The sequence below is a fragment of the Sus scrofa genome, chromosome 18 (genome assembly GCF_000003025.6).
Source record: "Sus scrofa isolate TJ Tabasco breed Duroc chromosome 18, Sscrofa11.1, whole genome shotgun sequence".
Classification (NCBI taxonomy): Eukaryota; Metazoa; Chordata; class Mammalia; order Artiodactyla; family Suidae; genus Sus; species Sus scrofa.
Genome location: NC_010460.4, coordinates 50,077,320 through 50,094,826, shown reverse-complemented (window position 1 = coordinate 50,094,826; position 17,507 = coordinate 50,077,320). Strand labels below are relative to the sequence as shown.

Here is a 17,507-nt window from a genome sequence, read left to right as displayed (position 1 = left end):
TATTTAAGAGCGTAAAGGGATGCTTTAAATGAAAGGTTCTAGAACTGCCATTTAAATGCTGTCCTTGAAATAAAACTGACACTCCCCATTGTAATCATCAGTCATCCTGACGGATTAGCACCGGGCAGGTGTATCAGCGTCTGAGGTTTCTCTCTGTCCTTAACATGATGGGGCATGGGTGCTGGCATTCTTACTGCTGTGTAAGTGTGAGAATGGATCTTTTTGTTGTTGGATGCCTTCCCAGAGTGGGCGTGGGGTGTTCCCTGTGGGCGTGAGGTCAGGGCTCAGGCCTGGGAAGGAGAGTCTTTCGGAATCGCAGTTCACACGTCCTGTGGACCTTGACTCTGGGTTAAAAGTCACAGGGACCCTGAGATGGGTGCAGCTGCTCTTCCCAGGGTGGGAGAGGAGTCTAGCATGTTCCAGAAGGGCCATCGCAAGGTGATCTACATTGACAGTCAAGAGGGGTGCTGTGCCAGCCCCTCTTGGGAGACAGGTCGCCTCCTCAGAGAGAGAAGCTGGCTCCCCGGTTGTGGGGTGGCCTCCTGACCTTGAAAGATCTGTAGGGTGAACTGAAGGGCAGGAGGGGTGGATCCGTGCATGGGAAGAGGCCTGAGTGCAGGGGTAGGGGCAGTGCGGGGTCCCCAAGGAAACTCTAATCCTAGCCATAGGGGCCACCTGCCCTCCCAAGGCATCCTGACTGTGGGGTGTCACCTGTGCCCTTGCGTTGGTCATGCCTCAAGCTTGATGGTCAGTGTATTAGCAGTGGCAGAGGTGCAGGTGCACCTGCAGCCCAGGTGTGTCACTGACATGTCGTTTGTCCTCTCATCCAAAGGAGAACCACTGCCGCCGCATCAAGATCCTGGGAGACTGCTACTACTGCGTGTCGGGCCTCACTCAGCCCAAGACCGACCACGCCCACTGCTGCGTGGAGATGGGCCTGGACATGATCGACACCATCACGTGAGCGCTGGGGGCGGGGCCCTGGGGGCGGGGCCCTGGGGGCGGGGCCCTGGGGGCGGGGCCCTGGGGGCGGGGCCGGCCCGACTGTGCCGCGTGGGTCACGGGTGCTGTGGCTGCAGAGAACCAGCGCCACCTGGCAAGGCGCTGGGTGGAGGAACCCACCTGCTCTGGGGAGCTGTGGCTCCTTGGCCTTTTGGCGGCGTTGCTTTTCTTTGTCCGTGGTGATCGCGGGTCTTGTCAGGTGTGCCTTAGTCAGACCAGAAGAAGTGACCTTTCTAGCTTAGCCCAATAAGATGTTTAGGGAGCCAACTGAGGGAAAGGATTGGCTCGAACCCAGCTGAGTTCCAGTCGGAAAGGCATCACGTGTGCTTGTCCATGCGGGCAGGGGACCAGGTGTCAGATGCTCTCTGTGGAGAGAGGGTTTGAGGGGGCAGGTGAGTATTTCTGGAACCCTGGGGCTGGCTGCCCGTTTCTTAGGCAGCCTCTGTCCTCACTGTCCCTGTCAGTGACCGGAGGGCGAGGCAGGGAGCCTTCCATCTGGTCAAGGAGGGTGTGCAGCTGGGAGGTTGAGCTGGTGGACGGAGCACAGACCCACATTCCGACATGGAGACTGCACGGAGAGATGAGTTCGGCTCAGCGAGGTGGGGGCCCAGGGCCTGGTGTAGTTTCCCACTCAGGAGCAGAGACGTGATAGCACCAGAAGGGCAGGAGATGGAGCTGAACAGCTGGCTGACTGTACCGTCCTTGCGAGGGTGATGGCAGGGTCCACACGTCTGCACGCGCTGTGTCGAAGCCGAGTGTTCAGCACCTCACCAGCCTGCTCAGCCTGGTACCCGCTTCCCGGGAGACAGCAGCTGCGTGTCGGCATCACTGGGGCAAATCGAACCCCTGGCGCCTGCTCTGCCTGGAGAGCCCGTGGTAGCTGGTCTGGCTGCGGTCTAGGATTGGAGGTAGACAGGCCCCGCCAGGTCATGCAGCCCCTGCTCTGGAGAAAAGAAGCCAAGCGGGACTGGAGGAGGGGCTGGTCAGAGCCAGGGGAGCAAGGGAAGAGGCCTGGCTTCAAGGAGACTTAGAAACCTGGCAGTAGCGTCTGTGGTCGGAAAGCGTGTCATGTTGTGTCTTGTGTCACATCATTATCATATGACGTCACATTATAATCAAATAGCACATCACGTGTGTTTATGCTGTATCACTTCATATCACATCATATCATACATCACATCATATGTATCACATTTCACCATATATCACACATACCACATTACAGCATATCACCTCTCACACATCGTTTCATATATCACATATGTCACATCACGTCCTAATCGCATGGCATATCACATATCACATATATGCTGCATCAGTTCATGGCATACATCATGCATCACGTTGCACCTTATTTATTTCCTATATCACGTCATATCATATCCCGTATCTTACGTCATTTCATACAGCACATTATAAACACAGCATATGTTGTGTATCCCCTCCTCTGGTTTGGTGTGACCTCCTTAGGGGTAAAACGAGGTTCTGTAGCTGGAAATTAGAAGGAGACGGATGTCAGCTCCCTCGTTAGTATTCGGGAGGCCCCTGCTTCTGTGGGGGTGACAGTTGGATGGGTCACGTAGGAGCTCTGAGTCCCTGACGTGGGCCTGACTGAGCAGAAGCAGGTGGCTTGTGAAGCTGAACCAGATGGACTCTGTCCCTGAAGGTGGGTGACACTGGCTCCGGTCCTCCTGGGGGTGCCTGGTGCCCCATCCGTTCTCGAGCCTCTGTGCCTGTCGGGTCCCTCTGCAGTGACATTTCTCTTGCGGGGCTCTGGGCCTTCCTTGGTGCTGCCCGCTCCTTCCTTCCCATTTTCACCTTGCCCGGCTGCACGTCTGCGGATTAGGAGAGGTTTCTGCCAGGGAGCCCTGCGTCTGGCGCTGACCGTGTGGGGCTGTGCTGACCTGCTGGCCTTGCTCTGCTCCGAGGTGCATTTGCTCCTCGAAAGGGGGTCCCCTCAGCTCTATCTCCTGGCATTTCAGCTGCTGAGCCTGGTCCTACCAGGCCCTGCACCCCGGGTCTCCTAAGTCCCATGGCCCCTCCCCAGGGTACCCAGGCCCGAGCCCACCTTCCGCCACCAGTGGGTATGCTGTGCCACGTGACACCTGTGCCTGCCCTGTTTCCCGCACCCAGTGCCAGCCTCCCTCTGTCTGGCCTCGAATATTAGGTCACCCCGGAGGACACGGCTCCTGTGCAGTCAGGTCTGGTACAGGAGCAACATGTCCGAGGGTTCAAGCTGTCAGTCTCCAGGCGCAGCTGTTCCTGAGGGGGCTGGGGGCTTCCCGCCCGAGGCGGCAGACAGACCCCCTGGATGCCTGGCTCCCCATCCCTGAGGGGGTGCTTCTGTGTCCTCACATCCCTGGGTTCCTTTGCTGTGAGATGGGGAAACCTTGTTTGTCCAGTTAACTGAACATCTGCTGTCCCCCCAGTTGCGAGCCTGCGGGAAGGGGTGACAGATGGAGGGAGCTGGAGGAGTGTCCTGGGCCACGTGGCGCTGAACGTGGGCCCGGACACTGTACGCCGGGACAGGAAGGCCTGCGGGAGGAACGGGGCCCTGGGCCCCAGGAGGCCCCGTGCCCTTTGCCCTTTCGTGATTGCAGAAGTAGATGCTTAAAACGCACAAAAATACCTTTTGCAGGTTTACTTAGTTACATTTCTCTCAGCGCCCCCCGCCTCCCAGGGCTGGGGAGGGGGCTCCGGCGTCCACAGTGCCAGTGGGTGTCGGCTTCACATTCACGCTGCTGCTCCTGCGACGATGGTGAATGATCAGGGGGCCTTAGTAACCCCCTGTGAAGAGATCATGGGTTCGTTTCGGAGTCTTTGGGGATTTTAGGCTGTTTGCATCTGGCCTTGCTGCTGGTTCCCGGCTGTTTTCTCTTCCCTGTCAGTGGGGTGGCACTCAGGCTTTGGGACCTTCCTTCTCTCTCGTCACCAGCCCCTCACCAGCCCCTTTGCGGTCTTGTGGACTCGAGTTGTGTCCTGGTAACAGGCATTTTGTTCTGATGAAGATTCCTAGCCTCTTACCACTCCTGGCCCGTGTCCTGATCGTGGGGCCGCGCTGTCCCCGAGCCTCTTCTCAGCCTCCCTGCCCGGCTTGCTAGGAAGCCCACGGTTGGCGGAGAGCCCTGTGGACACGCCTGCCCTTGGGCCGCCTTTGGACCCGCTGGGGCTGGGATTGGGGGCACAATGGAGGGCCCTCCCCTCATTCAGGGCTTCGCTGCAGTTCTGTCCCCTGGAGCACACCAGCTGGGCCCCACGTTGCTTCTTTAAAAACATTTTATTTTATTTTTAATTTTATTTCTTTTTGTCTTGTTTTAGGGCCACACCCATAGCATATGGAGGTTCCCAGGCTAGTGGCCTAATCGGAGCGACAGCTGCTGGCCTACACCATAGCCACAGCAATGCAGGATCCTTAGCCCACTGAGCGAGGCCAGGGATTGAACCTGCATCCTCATGGATGCTAGTCGGATTCATTTCCACTGCACCATGACGGGAACTCCAGACAACATGCATGTTAGACTTTTTTTTTTGTTGTTGCTATTTCTTGGGCCGCTCCCGCGGCATATGGAGGTTCCCAGGCTAGGGGTCGAATCGGAGCTGTAGCCGCTGGCCTACGCCACAGCCACAGCAACACGCGATCCGAGCCGCGTCTGCAACCTACACCACAGCTCACGGCAATGCCGGATCGTTAACCCACTGAGCAAGGGCAGGGACTGAACCCACAACCTCATGGTTCCTAGTCGGATTCGTTAACCACTGCGCCACGACGGGAACTCCATGTTAGACTTTTAAAAAATAAAATAATTTTGCCTTTTGGGGAAAAGTGGAAAATAAAGACAAACAGCATCAAAGGGTCTCCCTGTGGCTGCGGTGCGTCCCCTGCGCTCTGACTGGGCAGTCCCAGGCCAATCCTGCGCCTCCTGCGTCTCATTTCATTGTGGGCATCTTGGGGTTGGAGGAACCGTGCAGGGCGTTCTCATGGGCCCCGAGGGGACTTCTGAGCATGGCCCGCCTACAGGACTGCGGCGAATCTCTTTCCAAGGAGCTTATTTTTTTAATAAAGAATTTTTTAAAAATTTAATTTTATTGGAGTATGCATAGTTGATTTGCAATGTTGTATTAGTTCCAGGCGTACAGCAAAGTGAATCAGTCAAACACACAGCTGTATCCGTTCTTTCTTCCCGTGTAGATTATTACAAACTACTGAGCAGATTTCCTGGTGCTAGACAGTAGGTTCTTATTAGTCATCTGTTTTTATAGAGTTGTGTGTATGTGTCATTCCCACCCTCTCAATTCTTCCCTGCCCTCAACAGTTTCACCTATGGTAACCATAATATTGGTTTTGAAATCTGTGAAATTTTTTAAAATAAGTTTTTTTTGCATTATTTTTATTAGATTCTACATATAAGCGATATCATATGATATTTGTCTTTTATCGTCTCACTTCACTTGGTTTGATAATCTCTAGATCCGTCCATGTTGCTGCCAATGGCGTTATTTCATTCTTTTTTATGGCTGAATAATATTCCATTGTGTGTGTATGTACGTATATGTATATACACACACATACACACATGTATATATATTCCATTATCCATTCCTCTGTTGATGGACACGTGGGTGGCTTTTGTGTCTCGGCTACTGTGAATAGTGCTGCAGTGAACATTGAGGTGCAGGTGTCTTTTCCAATTGCAGTTTTCTCTGGATAGATGCCCAGGGGAGAGCATTGCTGGATCATAGAACTTCCAAGGAGCTTTTAAACCCACCTCCCGTTTCCTTGCATGAGTGCTTCCTGTGATGCTGCACCCACTTCGAGGGTGGCCTCACCGGGTGGCCTTAGGGCCCATTTCCCTCCTGGGCCTGCCCTGGGTGGGGAGGGGGGAGGGGAAGCATGATGACTCGTGAGATGGCCGGGGGCCAGGGAGCTGGGGGAGCCATCAGGGGTCACGGCTCCAGGGTCAGGCTGACGAGAAGCTCCTGCTCCCCTGTGCCCTGACCTCTCGGGAGTGGACCACGGGCCCAGCCCTGCGCCCTGTATCCATATTTGCTGCAGGTCCGTGGCTGAGGCCACTGAGGTGGATCTGAACATGCGTGTGGGGCTGCACACCGGGAGGGTCCTCTGTGGGGTCCTGGGCCTGCGCAAGTGGCAGTACGACGTGTGGTCCAACGACGTGACCCTGGCCAACGTCATGGAAGCCGCCGGGCTGCCTGGGTAAGTCGGGGACCCCGAGGGCAGGCGTGAGGGATGCTGATCCGACCTTCTGTGTGGGGACCCAGGGCAGCCTGGCCGTCTCAGCCCCCCACCAACACGGGAGGGGCTTCCCGAGGGCTGACTCAGACCCCTGGCCCCATAAGCCTCCCAACCTCCGTTCAGCCATGGAGAGCCTGGAGGAGAGTGAAAGTTCGGGAAGGCTGACGAGGAGCTGTCCCCGGTGCTGACGGTGGCTTCTCATTTTGCTTTCTTAGACTTAACAGTGCAAAGAGCTGCGGCTTCAGAGCTGCACTAGGGAAGATAGAGGCTTCCCTCTAGAACGGGGGTGGGTTTCTCACTGGTCCGTGGATTTCTTTTTTGTTTTTTGTTGTTTGGTCTTTTGGGGGCCACACCCTCGGCACATGGAGGTTCCCAGGCTAGGGGTCCAATCAGAGCTGTAGCTGCCAAGCCTACGCCACAGCCACAGCAACGCCAGATCCGAGCTGCCTCTGTGCCTACACCACAGTTCACGGCAAAGCCCACCGGATGCTTAACCCACTGAGCGAGGCCAGGGATCGAATCCCCATCCTCATGGATACTCGTTGGGATTGTTAACTGCTGAACTGCAGCGGGAACTCCAGTCCATGGATTTCTAGTGCTTGCTTGCTTGCTTGCTTGCTTTCTTTCTGTCTCTCTCGCTCTCTCTTTCTTTCTTTCTTTCTTTCTTTTTTTTTTTTTTTTTTGTCTTTTGAGGGCCACACCCTCAGCATATGGAGCTTCCCAGGCTGGGGGTCAACCAGCTGCGGCCCCGAGGGGGGCCCCGGCCTTGACCCAGAGCGGGGCGCCAAGGCTCTTTTCCAAGTCTCCGCCTCCTTCTTGCAGGAAGGTTCACATCACCAAGAGCACCCTGGCGTGTCTGAACGGGGACTACGAGGTGGAGCCCGGCCACGGCCACGAGAGGAACAGTTTTCTGAAAACTCACAACATCGAGACTTTTTTCATCGTGCCCTCCCATCGGCGAAAGGTGGGCTCCAGACCGCCCCCCACCACTGCCCCGGCACGGGAGGAGCTGCTCAGGGACGAATGGCTCCTTTCTCCTCAGGCCTTGAGCTCTGCAGACACGGAGGGTGTCCCCACTAATCTGTGCCCTGGGCCCGGCCTTTTGCACCTGTGGGGAGGGCCGTCGGGGGGCAGGGGGAGAGGGCACAGCCTAGAGTCGGGCCCGGGGGTCCTCAAGGGCTGGGCCGACCTGAGTCCCCCCCGCACCTCCCTGGGCCTTTGCTGCTTCTCCTGCAAATCAGTTGGAGAACCTTCTGCAGGAGGTCAGGGGTGGGGTGCGCTATGGATTGAGGGGTGCTGTGACTCCCACACAGGAGGCTTGTGACTGTCCTGTGTGGGGCGTTCAAGGTCAGTCTGCTCAGGAAAGGTGATCTGGACATGACCGAGGATGGCTAAGCCACTTCCAGGGCTCAGATGGGGGGGGTACAGGGCTCAGATGGGGGGTGCACACGGATGGGGGATGCAAGGCCCAGGTGAGGGGGGCAGGGCTCCGGTGAGGGGTTCAGGGCTCCGGTGAGGGGTGCAGGGTTCATGTGAAGGCCTTAAGACACAGGCGGCCACAATGCTCCTTCAGGACACAAGCAGGTCAGATACGAGGGAGAGTCGAATTTCATTGTCCTGGTGCATCCATGGGCCAGTGCTCTCCAGGCCTAGGGGTACAGTGGCTCCCATGTGACCTGGGGACTATGGGCAAGAGTGGCACTGGCCAGGGGTGAGAGATGGGGCTCAGGGAGGCACTGGAGAAAGGGAGTGGGGGTGCAGGGGAAGGGCAGGTGTGAACGTGGCCTGGAGGAGGGGGTTTGGGTGACCAGCCGGAGTCAACCTGGGAGCCTGGGAGCGGAGGGCGAGGGCTGAGAAGGGAGGCCTGCGAGGCACAGCCCGGGTGCGGGAGGTCCTCAACCAGGCGTGGGAGCCGCAGTGACCTGCGTGGATGCCACCCCACCCATCCTGCAGAATCAAACCACAGCATCGGGCGTGGCTGTGGGTGGAGGCGGGGGCGTGATGACCAGGTCTCCATAGCGAGCAGCTCCTCTGGAGAAGTTGGGGATGAGAAGGAGAGGAAAAAAAGGGAAAGGCACACAGGGAGGTCTGCAGGAGGGACCTTGCGGGACAGTGGGTGACACTCATCAGTGCAGGGCTGACCCAGCTGGGCGATGTCCATGAATCTGGCCCAGGATGTGGGCACCTCTCAGGTTTTCAGAGGTGTCGGGTGCAGTTGAGGGCTGCCTGTTTTGGAGCAGGGGTGCTGGTTCTGTTCCCTGCTGTGTCTGGGGAGGGGGAGGCCTTGAGCAAGCGAGCCCTGATCTCCCTGCTCCATCACATTCATGCTTCCTACAGAGAGGTAGGACGTGTGTGTGCGTGTGTGTGCGTGTGTGTGTGTGTGTGTGTGTGTGTCTACTCACCCAGTTTCTCTTTGCCGCACGTCTACGCAGATATTTCCGGGGCTGATTCTCTCAGACATAAAACCAGCCAAGAGGATGAAGTTCAAGACCGTGTGCTACCTGCTGGTGCAGCTGATGCACTGCCGGAAGATGTTCAAGGCGGAGATCCCTTTCTCCAACGTCATGACCTGCGAGGACGACGACAAGGTAGGTGGCCCCAGCGCCGCGTGTCCACCTCACCCTGAGTCCTTGTCCGTCTGTCCTCCCCAGACCGTCCCGCTGCAGTTTGCTCCGTCAGCCCTTCCCCTTTCATAGTCTTGCAGATGCTCTTCGGAGCTGGGCGGCTTTTGCTTTCCTGCAAAAATCTTTTTATTATCTTTTTTTTTTTTTTTTTTCCAACGTGGCATCCCTTCGATTTATTGGTGAATTCAAGCGGAGATCTCCCAGCTGCTTTTAGATCCACTCTCAGGATAGGCATGCGGGTCACATGTTCTGTTGAGGGTTCTGGAGCCTCTGACCTCCCTCTTCCATGCCCTGGAGCGCCTCGGGGTGGCATCACCCAAGCCTTGCCCTTCACCTCCGTGGAGAGCGCCTCTGGCCGTCCCTTGGTGGTGGGCCTCCTGGATCCCATATCAGCTGCCCCTTTTGCTTGGTTTAGTCCCTCTGGTTGATGGGCCATGGCCTCTAGCACTTGACCGAGGTTCCTTTTGTGGGCAGTCCTGTGTATTTTCTGTCTTTCTTCCTGGTCGCTCAGTGTCGCCTTCCCATGTCTTTAGTCTGCCGCTGGGGTGGGGCCGGGCCTGGGGTGAGCGCCTGGAGCCGAGTGGGGGCAGGGAGCTCCTCAGTGACTGCTGCATCCATGGGGTCTCTAACCCTGAGCCAGAGACCCCAATCCCATCCCCTCCAGGGACGACCCTGGTCCTTTGAGGCAGGAGGGCCGTGTCCCCGGACCCCGGGTGAAGCCCACACTCCACCACTTCGTGGGTGGCTTTGAGCATCCTTCCCCGGTCCCTCCAGCCCCTGCCCTGGCAGCCTTGGCTGCACCTCCTGAATGTTCTCGCTTTCGTTGTCACCTGTGTTCCTGGGACCCTGAGGGTGCCTTGCTGCCTTCTGCATGCTTGTTTTCTCTGCCAGGTGGGTTTTGTGCCTTTGAAAGGAATTCCCTCACCTCAGCTTTAGCAGCTTTTCAGGAAAAGGCAAAATCCTGTGGACTCTCTCTCATGGTGCCTTATTCTAGAGGGATTTTTTTTTTGGTTGTGAGTTCCTCTTTGGGAAAACTTGATCTGGAAATTTCTGAAGAGCTCTGTTGATGGTGAACTCCTTCAAGAAGCTTGGCCTTTACTCTGCCAGCCCCGCGGGAGGCTTTGGACTAAGTGTCTGCCTTAGGGGCTGTAGACTCCCGGGTGGCAGATGCTGGCCCGGGTCAGGAGCTGCCTGCATGCTCACTCCTGGAGCCCCCAGTGCCGAGCGGGGTCTCAGCCAGGCCAGCTCCTTCTGCATCTCGCTGGTCTGTGTTGGCCGATGGAGCCTCTTGGGGCCTAGGGTTCAGCCTGAGGGCTTTGGCCTCACCGCCCACCTTGCCCGGGTCCCAGCTTTTCTGTGAGCCCCAGGAAAGGGTGATGACGCCATGCCCTGGCCTAGATGGTGCTGTCTTGATGGTTTTTTTTTTTTTTTGGCCTCTGGTCATTCTCCTTACTTTCTTGCCAGCTCAGCGGTGGCATTTCAGAGTATGTGTGCGTGAGTACATTTACCCAGAATTTGTACCAGGAGAAGGCTCAGGCGCTCCTGTTTGCCAACCTGCCGGGGTGGAAACAGTGATTTCATTGATGTCTTCTATCTGCAGTGTCCCCCTCCCCGACCCCCGGACTGACCTGACCCCCCAGGGATGGGACGGGGGAGGGGGTTGTGGTTTGCACAATATAAACGAGTCTAAAACTCAGCATCAAGGGTACATACTAGTGCAATATTTTAAGAAATCAAAGGTATTCAAAGAGAATCCACAGTGAACCAAAAATCACATTTGAGATGAAGCCAGGGCCCTGCAGAGCCCTCGTCAAGGAGCCCGCGGCCAGGGCCCATCTCCCCAGGCCTCGAGGAGCTGGGGTGCAGAGGGGGAGGGAGCAAATCATTCCCATTTTATTCCCCGAGGAGGGGGGTTCCGAAGGCCCGGGAGTCCAGGCTCTCCTGGGCAGAGCCTGCTGACCTAAGGAGACTGTGACCCCTGGATTCAAACTCTGCTTGACGAACCCACACAGTTAGTGTCTGTCTCTCTACCTGGCAGCCTCCTTGTGTCCCCGCTGGGACCTCAGAGCACCACCAGCAGCCCCCCTCCTTCCCTTTGAGGGGGCTCCCTTACGCTGGGAAGGAATCTCATGTTTCCTTCTCTGGCTGGTGTCTGCAGCATGCCACCATGCCAGCATCAGGAGTCACCTTTGGATTCCTGGATAACTCTGCGTCCAAGCTTCTCACCGCCCTGGCCTTGTGGCCCTGTCTCCTTCCCTGGGAGCAGGTGCGGTGGTGACCCATTTCGTCCTTGGGACCTCTGTCCCCACCATCCCTACAGCGTCTCCCCTGTATGCTAAGGGTCTCCAGACCCCTGCTCTGACAGCCCTGACAGTCCCTGATGCCCGGGACACCTCTGCCCCTGTCTGGCTGGCCTCAGACTGAGGACACTACCGCCCAGGCCTGTGCTCTGCTCTCAAGGGCCCTCCCGCACCGAGTGGGCTTCTCTCCCCATTACACCGCCTCCATCAGACTCTGGTCCTGTCCCTGCATCTGCCGGGCTGAACTCAGGCCCTGACCCCTCTGGCCCCGTGCAGATGAGCCTCGTCCTGGTGCCTGCCCCTTCCCGCCTTGGATGAAGCTTCCCAGGGAGCTGCAGAGTGTTGGGTGCATCTGCCTCTCAGGATCTGCACCCTCTACTGCCGTTTCTGTCCCCTTGTGCCCCCATTCCAGGATCCAAGCCAGAGCCCACCTTCACTGTGCGGTTTTGAGGCTTCCTATTTGCACAGAGCTCCCTGCACTGGGAGGGTCCCCCTGCTTCCGGTCAGCAGCCACCAGTACATCCCAGCTGAAAGCTGTGTAATCTGTGTCCTTGGGCCTCGGTCTCCATCTCTGACCCCTTGACCTGGGCAGCCTCTGTGGGCCTGGCAGGCCCCCGGCTGGGGAGACAGGAGGCAGCACAGCCCACATGGGCAGGTGCTACGCGGTCTGGGGGCTGAACCAGAGCCTGGGCCTCTGCTTCTCTGCTCTGTGCCCTGTTGCCCCTTGTAATTAGTGAAAATAGGTCTAGAATAGGGAGGGTGGCAGTACTGGCACCGAGGGAGGGCATCGGAGGGTGAAGACAGGGCAGTGACAAGTGGATAGTGGTGGTGGGGTCCATGGTGCTTCTGGAAGGGAGGCCATGCACAGGCAGGGCCAGCTACCATCAGGGGCATCTGGAAAGGACGCCGTGAGCGACCCCTCGGGTGACCCCACCCAGAGCAGCCCCTTCCCCTGCAGCCGTTCTCTCCGGCAGGTGTCAGTCTTGCATCTGCTTTAGGAGGAGGTCTGTCTCTTCACTCCCATCCTGTCTTCTGTGTACTTTGTCCTCACCTCTGAGCCTGGCAGCTGATAGAGGTGGCCTAGGATGGAGCCCAGGAAGAGGTGGAACCAGGGCAATGGGTTCCCTGCCCTTCGTGTCTTTGCGCACCCTGTGACGAAGGTTGAAAGCTGTAGCATAGGTCTCACGAGTGGCTTGGACCTGGCCTGCTGTGGCTGTGGCATAGGCTGGCAGCTGTAGCTCCAGCTCCAATTCGACCCCTAGCCTGGGAACCTCCATATGCCGCAGGTGCAGCCCTAAAAAAAAAAAATTAAAAAAAAGCAAACAGACCCAAGCAGAAGTGGAATCAGAATACTCCTCTGTTAGGAACTTAGGTCTTACCAACAGCTTCCCAGGGAGAAACTCCCAGCCCGGGTGTCTCTGACGGTGCCTCTCGCCAGTCACTGAAGGAGGCGCCGTGCCACTACTTACACAGGCTCTTGCAGAGAAGAGGGAGAGAACTCCTTGCAGCTGCCTCGCTGAGGCCCTGGCCACCGCCCGACAAGACGCCTCTTGGGAGGCATGAGCCTGGCCCCTGCCCCCGGGCGGCCCAGCCTGGCCTCTGCTCCCTCTGTTCCGGGAGAGGTTCATACAAGGGCTTCTTTGTGGAAGAGGGTGGAGAGGAGCTGTCTTTTCTTAGACGGATGAGTCTTTCCTAGGAAGTGCCGTGGTGGCATCAAGGCCCTGGGATGTCCCTGTCTCATTGGAGGGTGAGGGTGGATGGCAGGGCTGCTCAGTGGGCCCCGTGGGGAGCGGCATACATGGGGGGCTGCTGGGCAAGACCTGGGAGGGGGCAGCCTCCTGCCACCAGCTCCCCAGAGGGGCCGATGCTGAGCAGAGGCCATTTCTCAGAACATGGCCTTCTGGGGTGTCAGGCACGAGGGGAAGCATGAGACACAGCTCTGTGCTTTGCAGGCTTGGGGACATGTCCGCTGATCTTGGCTGCTGATCTGCTTCAGGAAGTTGGGCGCCCCAGCTCCGCTCCAGGACGCACACGGCTGCCCCATCTACCCCAGGCCAGGATTCAGCCCCATGCTGGGGCAATGCCCACTTTCCAGTCCCCCAGTTTGCCACCCGTGTTCTTGAAACAGCCGCATCCATGGCAGGTAGAGGGCTGATTGGGTCTGGAGCAGCAGACTGGCCATGGCATCCAACAAAGCCACTTCAGGGATGTGTGTTCTTGGGGGCTGGTACTAACCGGCAGCGGATTTCATGGCGTGTGAAGAAAACCCCAGTCATGGTGGTTTGAGCAAGTCGAGGTTAGTTTTCTCATGGATAATGTGATGCCAGAGAGCAGGCAGCTGGAGGCTAATGTGATGGCTTCACAGGCACCTGACCCGACGCCTTCTATTTCATTATTCTGACTTGCCTGGTGTGGCCCGAAATGAATGCTGGGGCTCCAGTCATCGCATGTGCATTCCGGCCAGCAGGGAGAAAGCAGAGCTGGCCCAAGGCCTAGCTCCATCCCCCCGAGGATGCGCCCGAGCAGCACTTCCGCATGTAGTTCATTGGCTGAGACTCGGGTCCCTGGCCACCCCTCGTTGATGGGATGGAGGAGAAGGCAGGGCGGTGGCCAAGGTCACTGCCTTTACAGAGCTTGGGTTCTGTGACCGAGGGGAGCATGAATGTGGGGGGCGGGGGGGGGGCGTGCTGCCAGTGGTCTCTCTCACACACTTGCACCTGAGGCCCTGGCATCAGGGCGTTCATGGAAATGTCCCGATGTGGTTTGCAACCCAGTGGCTTTGGTTTAAGTCAGCTCCTAACTTGGTTTTTGTGGATGTGACCTACCTGGTTTGTGAAAAACAGGAAAGGTACTGGTAAAAGCAGCGCTTCTCAAACTCAGGCTTAAATCAGGGACCCTGGAGGGCTTGAGGCAGCAGAGTGCACCCCCGACGGGTTCCCAGTGTCTGGAGACCCCCCTGGAGACCCGCGGCCATGAGGGACTCCGCCTTGGAGGAGTGGCCCCCAGACACGAGAGGGGACTGGAACACCCTGACCTCAGGGGTATGAGATGCGCTGAGAGAGGAGTGTGGGAGGAGGAGAAGTCAGCTCTGCCCTGCCCGGCTCTGTGCCCACTTCTCCACGTCCTCGCCATCAGCCCTCCCTGCAACAAACAGAGGTATTCACATCTCCTGCCCTCGGGGGCCGGGCGGAGCTGACAGCTGACATCTGCTGGGATTCTCCCAGGATCCTCCTCTGCCGCCCTGCCCCATTTCCCATGAGGAGCCCGAAGTTCCCTGAGTCTCTGCCTCTCTGGGGCCTCCATCCTGGCCCGGGGCTCAGGAGGCCAGAGAGTGTGCTCCCTGCAGCCCTTGCCACTGACTTTGACTCCGTGGCGATAGTGGGAGAGCCCTCCTGTAGTCGCCCCTGAGGACAGTACTGGCAGCTGGAGGATGCGCTCTGGGCCAGACATCCCTCCTCGGAGTGTGAACAGTCTGAATCCTCGTGAGAGCTCATGCGGTGGCCACTGTTGCTCCCATTTTACAGACCAGGAAGATGGAGCACAGAGAGGTTAAGCTGCTCACTCAAGGTTGCACAGCCCCTGGCTCTCAAGTCCTTGTACTTAAACCACTATCCTTCCCTCTGGCGGGTCAAGAAAGAGCCTCAGAGAGCCAATTTCCACTTCAAAATGAGTCACGTTTTCCTTTAACTTGATTTTGCTGTTGTGGCAAAGAAGAGAAAAGCATGATAAGGGGGGGAAAAATCTGTAATTCCACTGCCAAGAGGTGGCCGTGGTTAACATTCTGTCTCATGGAAGGAGCCACAGTTTAATAATCAGAAAAGTATCGTGGGAGGGGGGTGAATGCAGGTGGCCCCTGCATCCAGGTGTCCTGTAGGACCTGGTGAGAGAGCACAGCTCTGGGTCTCACTGTCCAGCCGCCTGAGGGCTGAGGACAACGCTGGCCCCCAGAAGTCAGTCCCGCCCACACCAAAGCAGCACCAAGCCCTGAAATCTGGCCACTGTGATCCCTGCCTGCCTGTGCCTCCAGCCGGCTCACAGACACCACATCAGCTGTTTTCTTTTTTTTTAGGGTCACACCTGTGGCATATGGAAGTTCCCAGCCTAGGGGTTAAATTGGAGATGTCGCTGCCAGCCCCCGCTGCAGCTCACGGCAATGCCCCATCTGAGCCACGTCTTCTGCCTACTGGATCCTTATCCCATTGAGTGGGGCCAGGGATTGAACCTGTGTCTTCATGGATACTAGATGGGTTTTTAACCATGACGGGACCTCCACAACTGTTTTCTTTAGTGTTTACAAGTGTGTCAGGTGCCAGAGGGAGAGAGGGTGCCCAGGAGCAGGCGAGAGCTGAAGGCGGACCTCACAGTTCCTTTCCGCTCCTGCTTGTACCCCTTCTTGCACGACCAGGGGAGGTAGGAGGACCTGTGGAGTAGGAAATGTGATTGTAAAAATACACATTCCAGGCAGGCATCTGCGTAGGGAAAAGACTGGAGACAGGTACTGCCCAAGAGCCATGATTTATTTCCAAGCAGAGATTGTGAGGGACTTGGGTTTTGTTTATTTACTTAACATATTTTTACAGCTTTCTGGAGGTAGAGTTGACACACTGCCCATGGCGCACAGGTGAGCATGGAGTCCACCATCCTGTACAGGGAGGTTCTGGTACCCTCGCCCAGCTGCATCCTCCGTAACTGCAGTCTGATACCCAGAGTAGGAAACCGACACCGGAGCGCCGTGTATGCTTAGGTTGTGTTGCTTGATCGCACGGTGGGTTCAGGTCGCCCTCTGCACCCCGTGATACCGAATATTTCCTTCGCCGCTGAGGTCTCTCTGTCCCCTCATGGTCATACCTGCTTCCTCCTGGCAGCCCTCCTCAACCCGGGACCCCGCTAAACTGTTCTCCATCCTATAACTTTGTCACTGGAGAATGTGGCAGGAATGGAATTGCACAGTGTGTGACCTTTTGAACTTGGCCTTTTCTGCACTCAGCTCTATGCCCTTGGGTCCTTCCAGGATGTTTCTGGGGTCAATAGCGCCTTCCTTTCCGTGGCCGGCTGGTGGCGGGGTTGGGATGAACCACCTTTGCTTAACCACGCACCTGTCGAAGGACCTTTTGATTATTTCTAATGTTGACTGTTACAATTAAAATGGCTATTAAACATTTAGGTGCAGATTTTGAGGTGGACATACATTTTCATGTTTTGTATCGATGTCCATGTATGCCATTGATGGGTCGTGGTTGCTCTTCTTTTAAGAAACTGCCAAACGGGTTTCCGGAGCGACTGTACCATCTCACATTCCCATCAGCAATGTAGACGTGATCCAGTGTCTCTGTGTCCTTGCCAGCACTTGGTCCTGTCAGTCTTTTTAAAAAAAAATCTAATTAAAAAATATTGTTCTAGTAAGTATGTGGGGATGCCTTAGCTGAGATTTTATTTTGTATTTCCCTGATGCTTAGTGGTGTCACTATCTTTCAGATGCTTAGTTTCTGTCTATATGCTCCTCCTCTTTGGTGAACTGCCTCTCGTGCCTCTGCCTGCTTTCCAATTGGATTTTATTTTTCGTATTTTATAGTTAAACTGATGATCCATTCTGAGTTAATTGTTTTTATAAAGGGTGAGATTTGAGTCAAGGTTTTTTTTTTTTGTTAATGGATCTCCAATGGCTCCAGTGCCATTTGTTGAAAAGCTGTGTTTCTTGAGTAAGCAGTGAGATCCTGCTGTATAGCATGGGGAACTATGTCTAATCACTTGTGATGGAACATGATGGAGGATAATGTGAGAAAAAGAATGCATCTCTCTCTCTCTCTCTCTCTCTCTCTCTCTATATATATATATATATATATATATATATATATATATATATATGTATTTTTGTCACTTTACTGTACGGCAGAAATTGACATGACATTGTAAATCAACTATAGTAAAAAATGTTGAAAAGCATTTTTTTCTGTTAAAAGACATATCTGTCAAAAGAAAAGAAAAGAAAAAAGAAAAGCTGTGTTTCTTCTACTGACTCGCTTTTTGCACTTTTGTCAAAAAGCAGTTGACCATCAGTTGTTCGAGGTTATTTCTGGGCTCTCTGTTCTGTCCCACTGATCTGTGTGTCTGTCCCTCGGCCAACACCGCAGTGTTTTGACTGATATAGTTATATAGTAAGACTTAAACTCAGTAGAGTGATCCCTCTCACTTTATTTTTTTTAAGAAAAATTAGCCTTTTGCCATTCTGTTTAATGTTTAGAATAAGCCTGTCTATCTACAAAAGAAAAAAAATCTGGTTAGGATTTTCTGGGAATTATGTTAAACCTATGTACTTCAGTGTGGGGGGCA

General features: G+C 55.7%; 1 protein-coding gene across 2 annotated transcripts in view; it reads left to right on the top strand.

Moving 5' to 3' along the window:
* The window catches only part of ADCY1 (adenylate cyclase 1), a 99,978-nt gene that overhangs the window by 48,723 nt on the left and 33,748 nt on the right, over positions 1–17,507 (top strand). For both annotated transcript variants that reach the window (XR_002340263.1, XM_021078661.1), the window contains exons 5-8: positions 833–960; positions 6,056–6,214; positions 7,076–7,217; positions 8,686–8,841. Coding sequence is in view for 1 of the 2 variants with exons in the window: in XM_021078661.1 (XP_020934320.1) it covers positions 833–960; positions 6,056–6,214; positions 7,076–7,217; positions 8,686–8,841 (585 nt within the window). In the remaining variant the exon portion in view is untranslated. The remainder of the gene's footprint in view (positions 1–832; positions 961–6,055; positions 6,215–7,075; positions 7,218–8,685; positions 8,842–17,507) is intronic.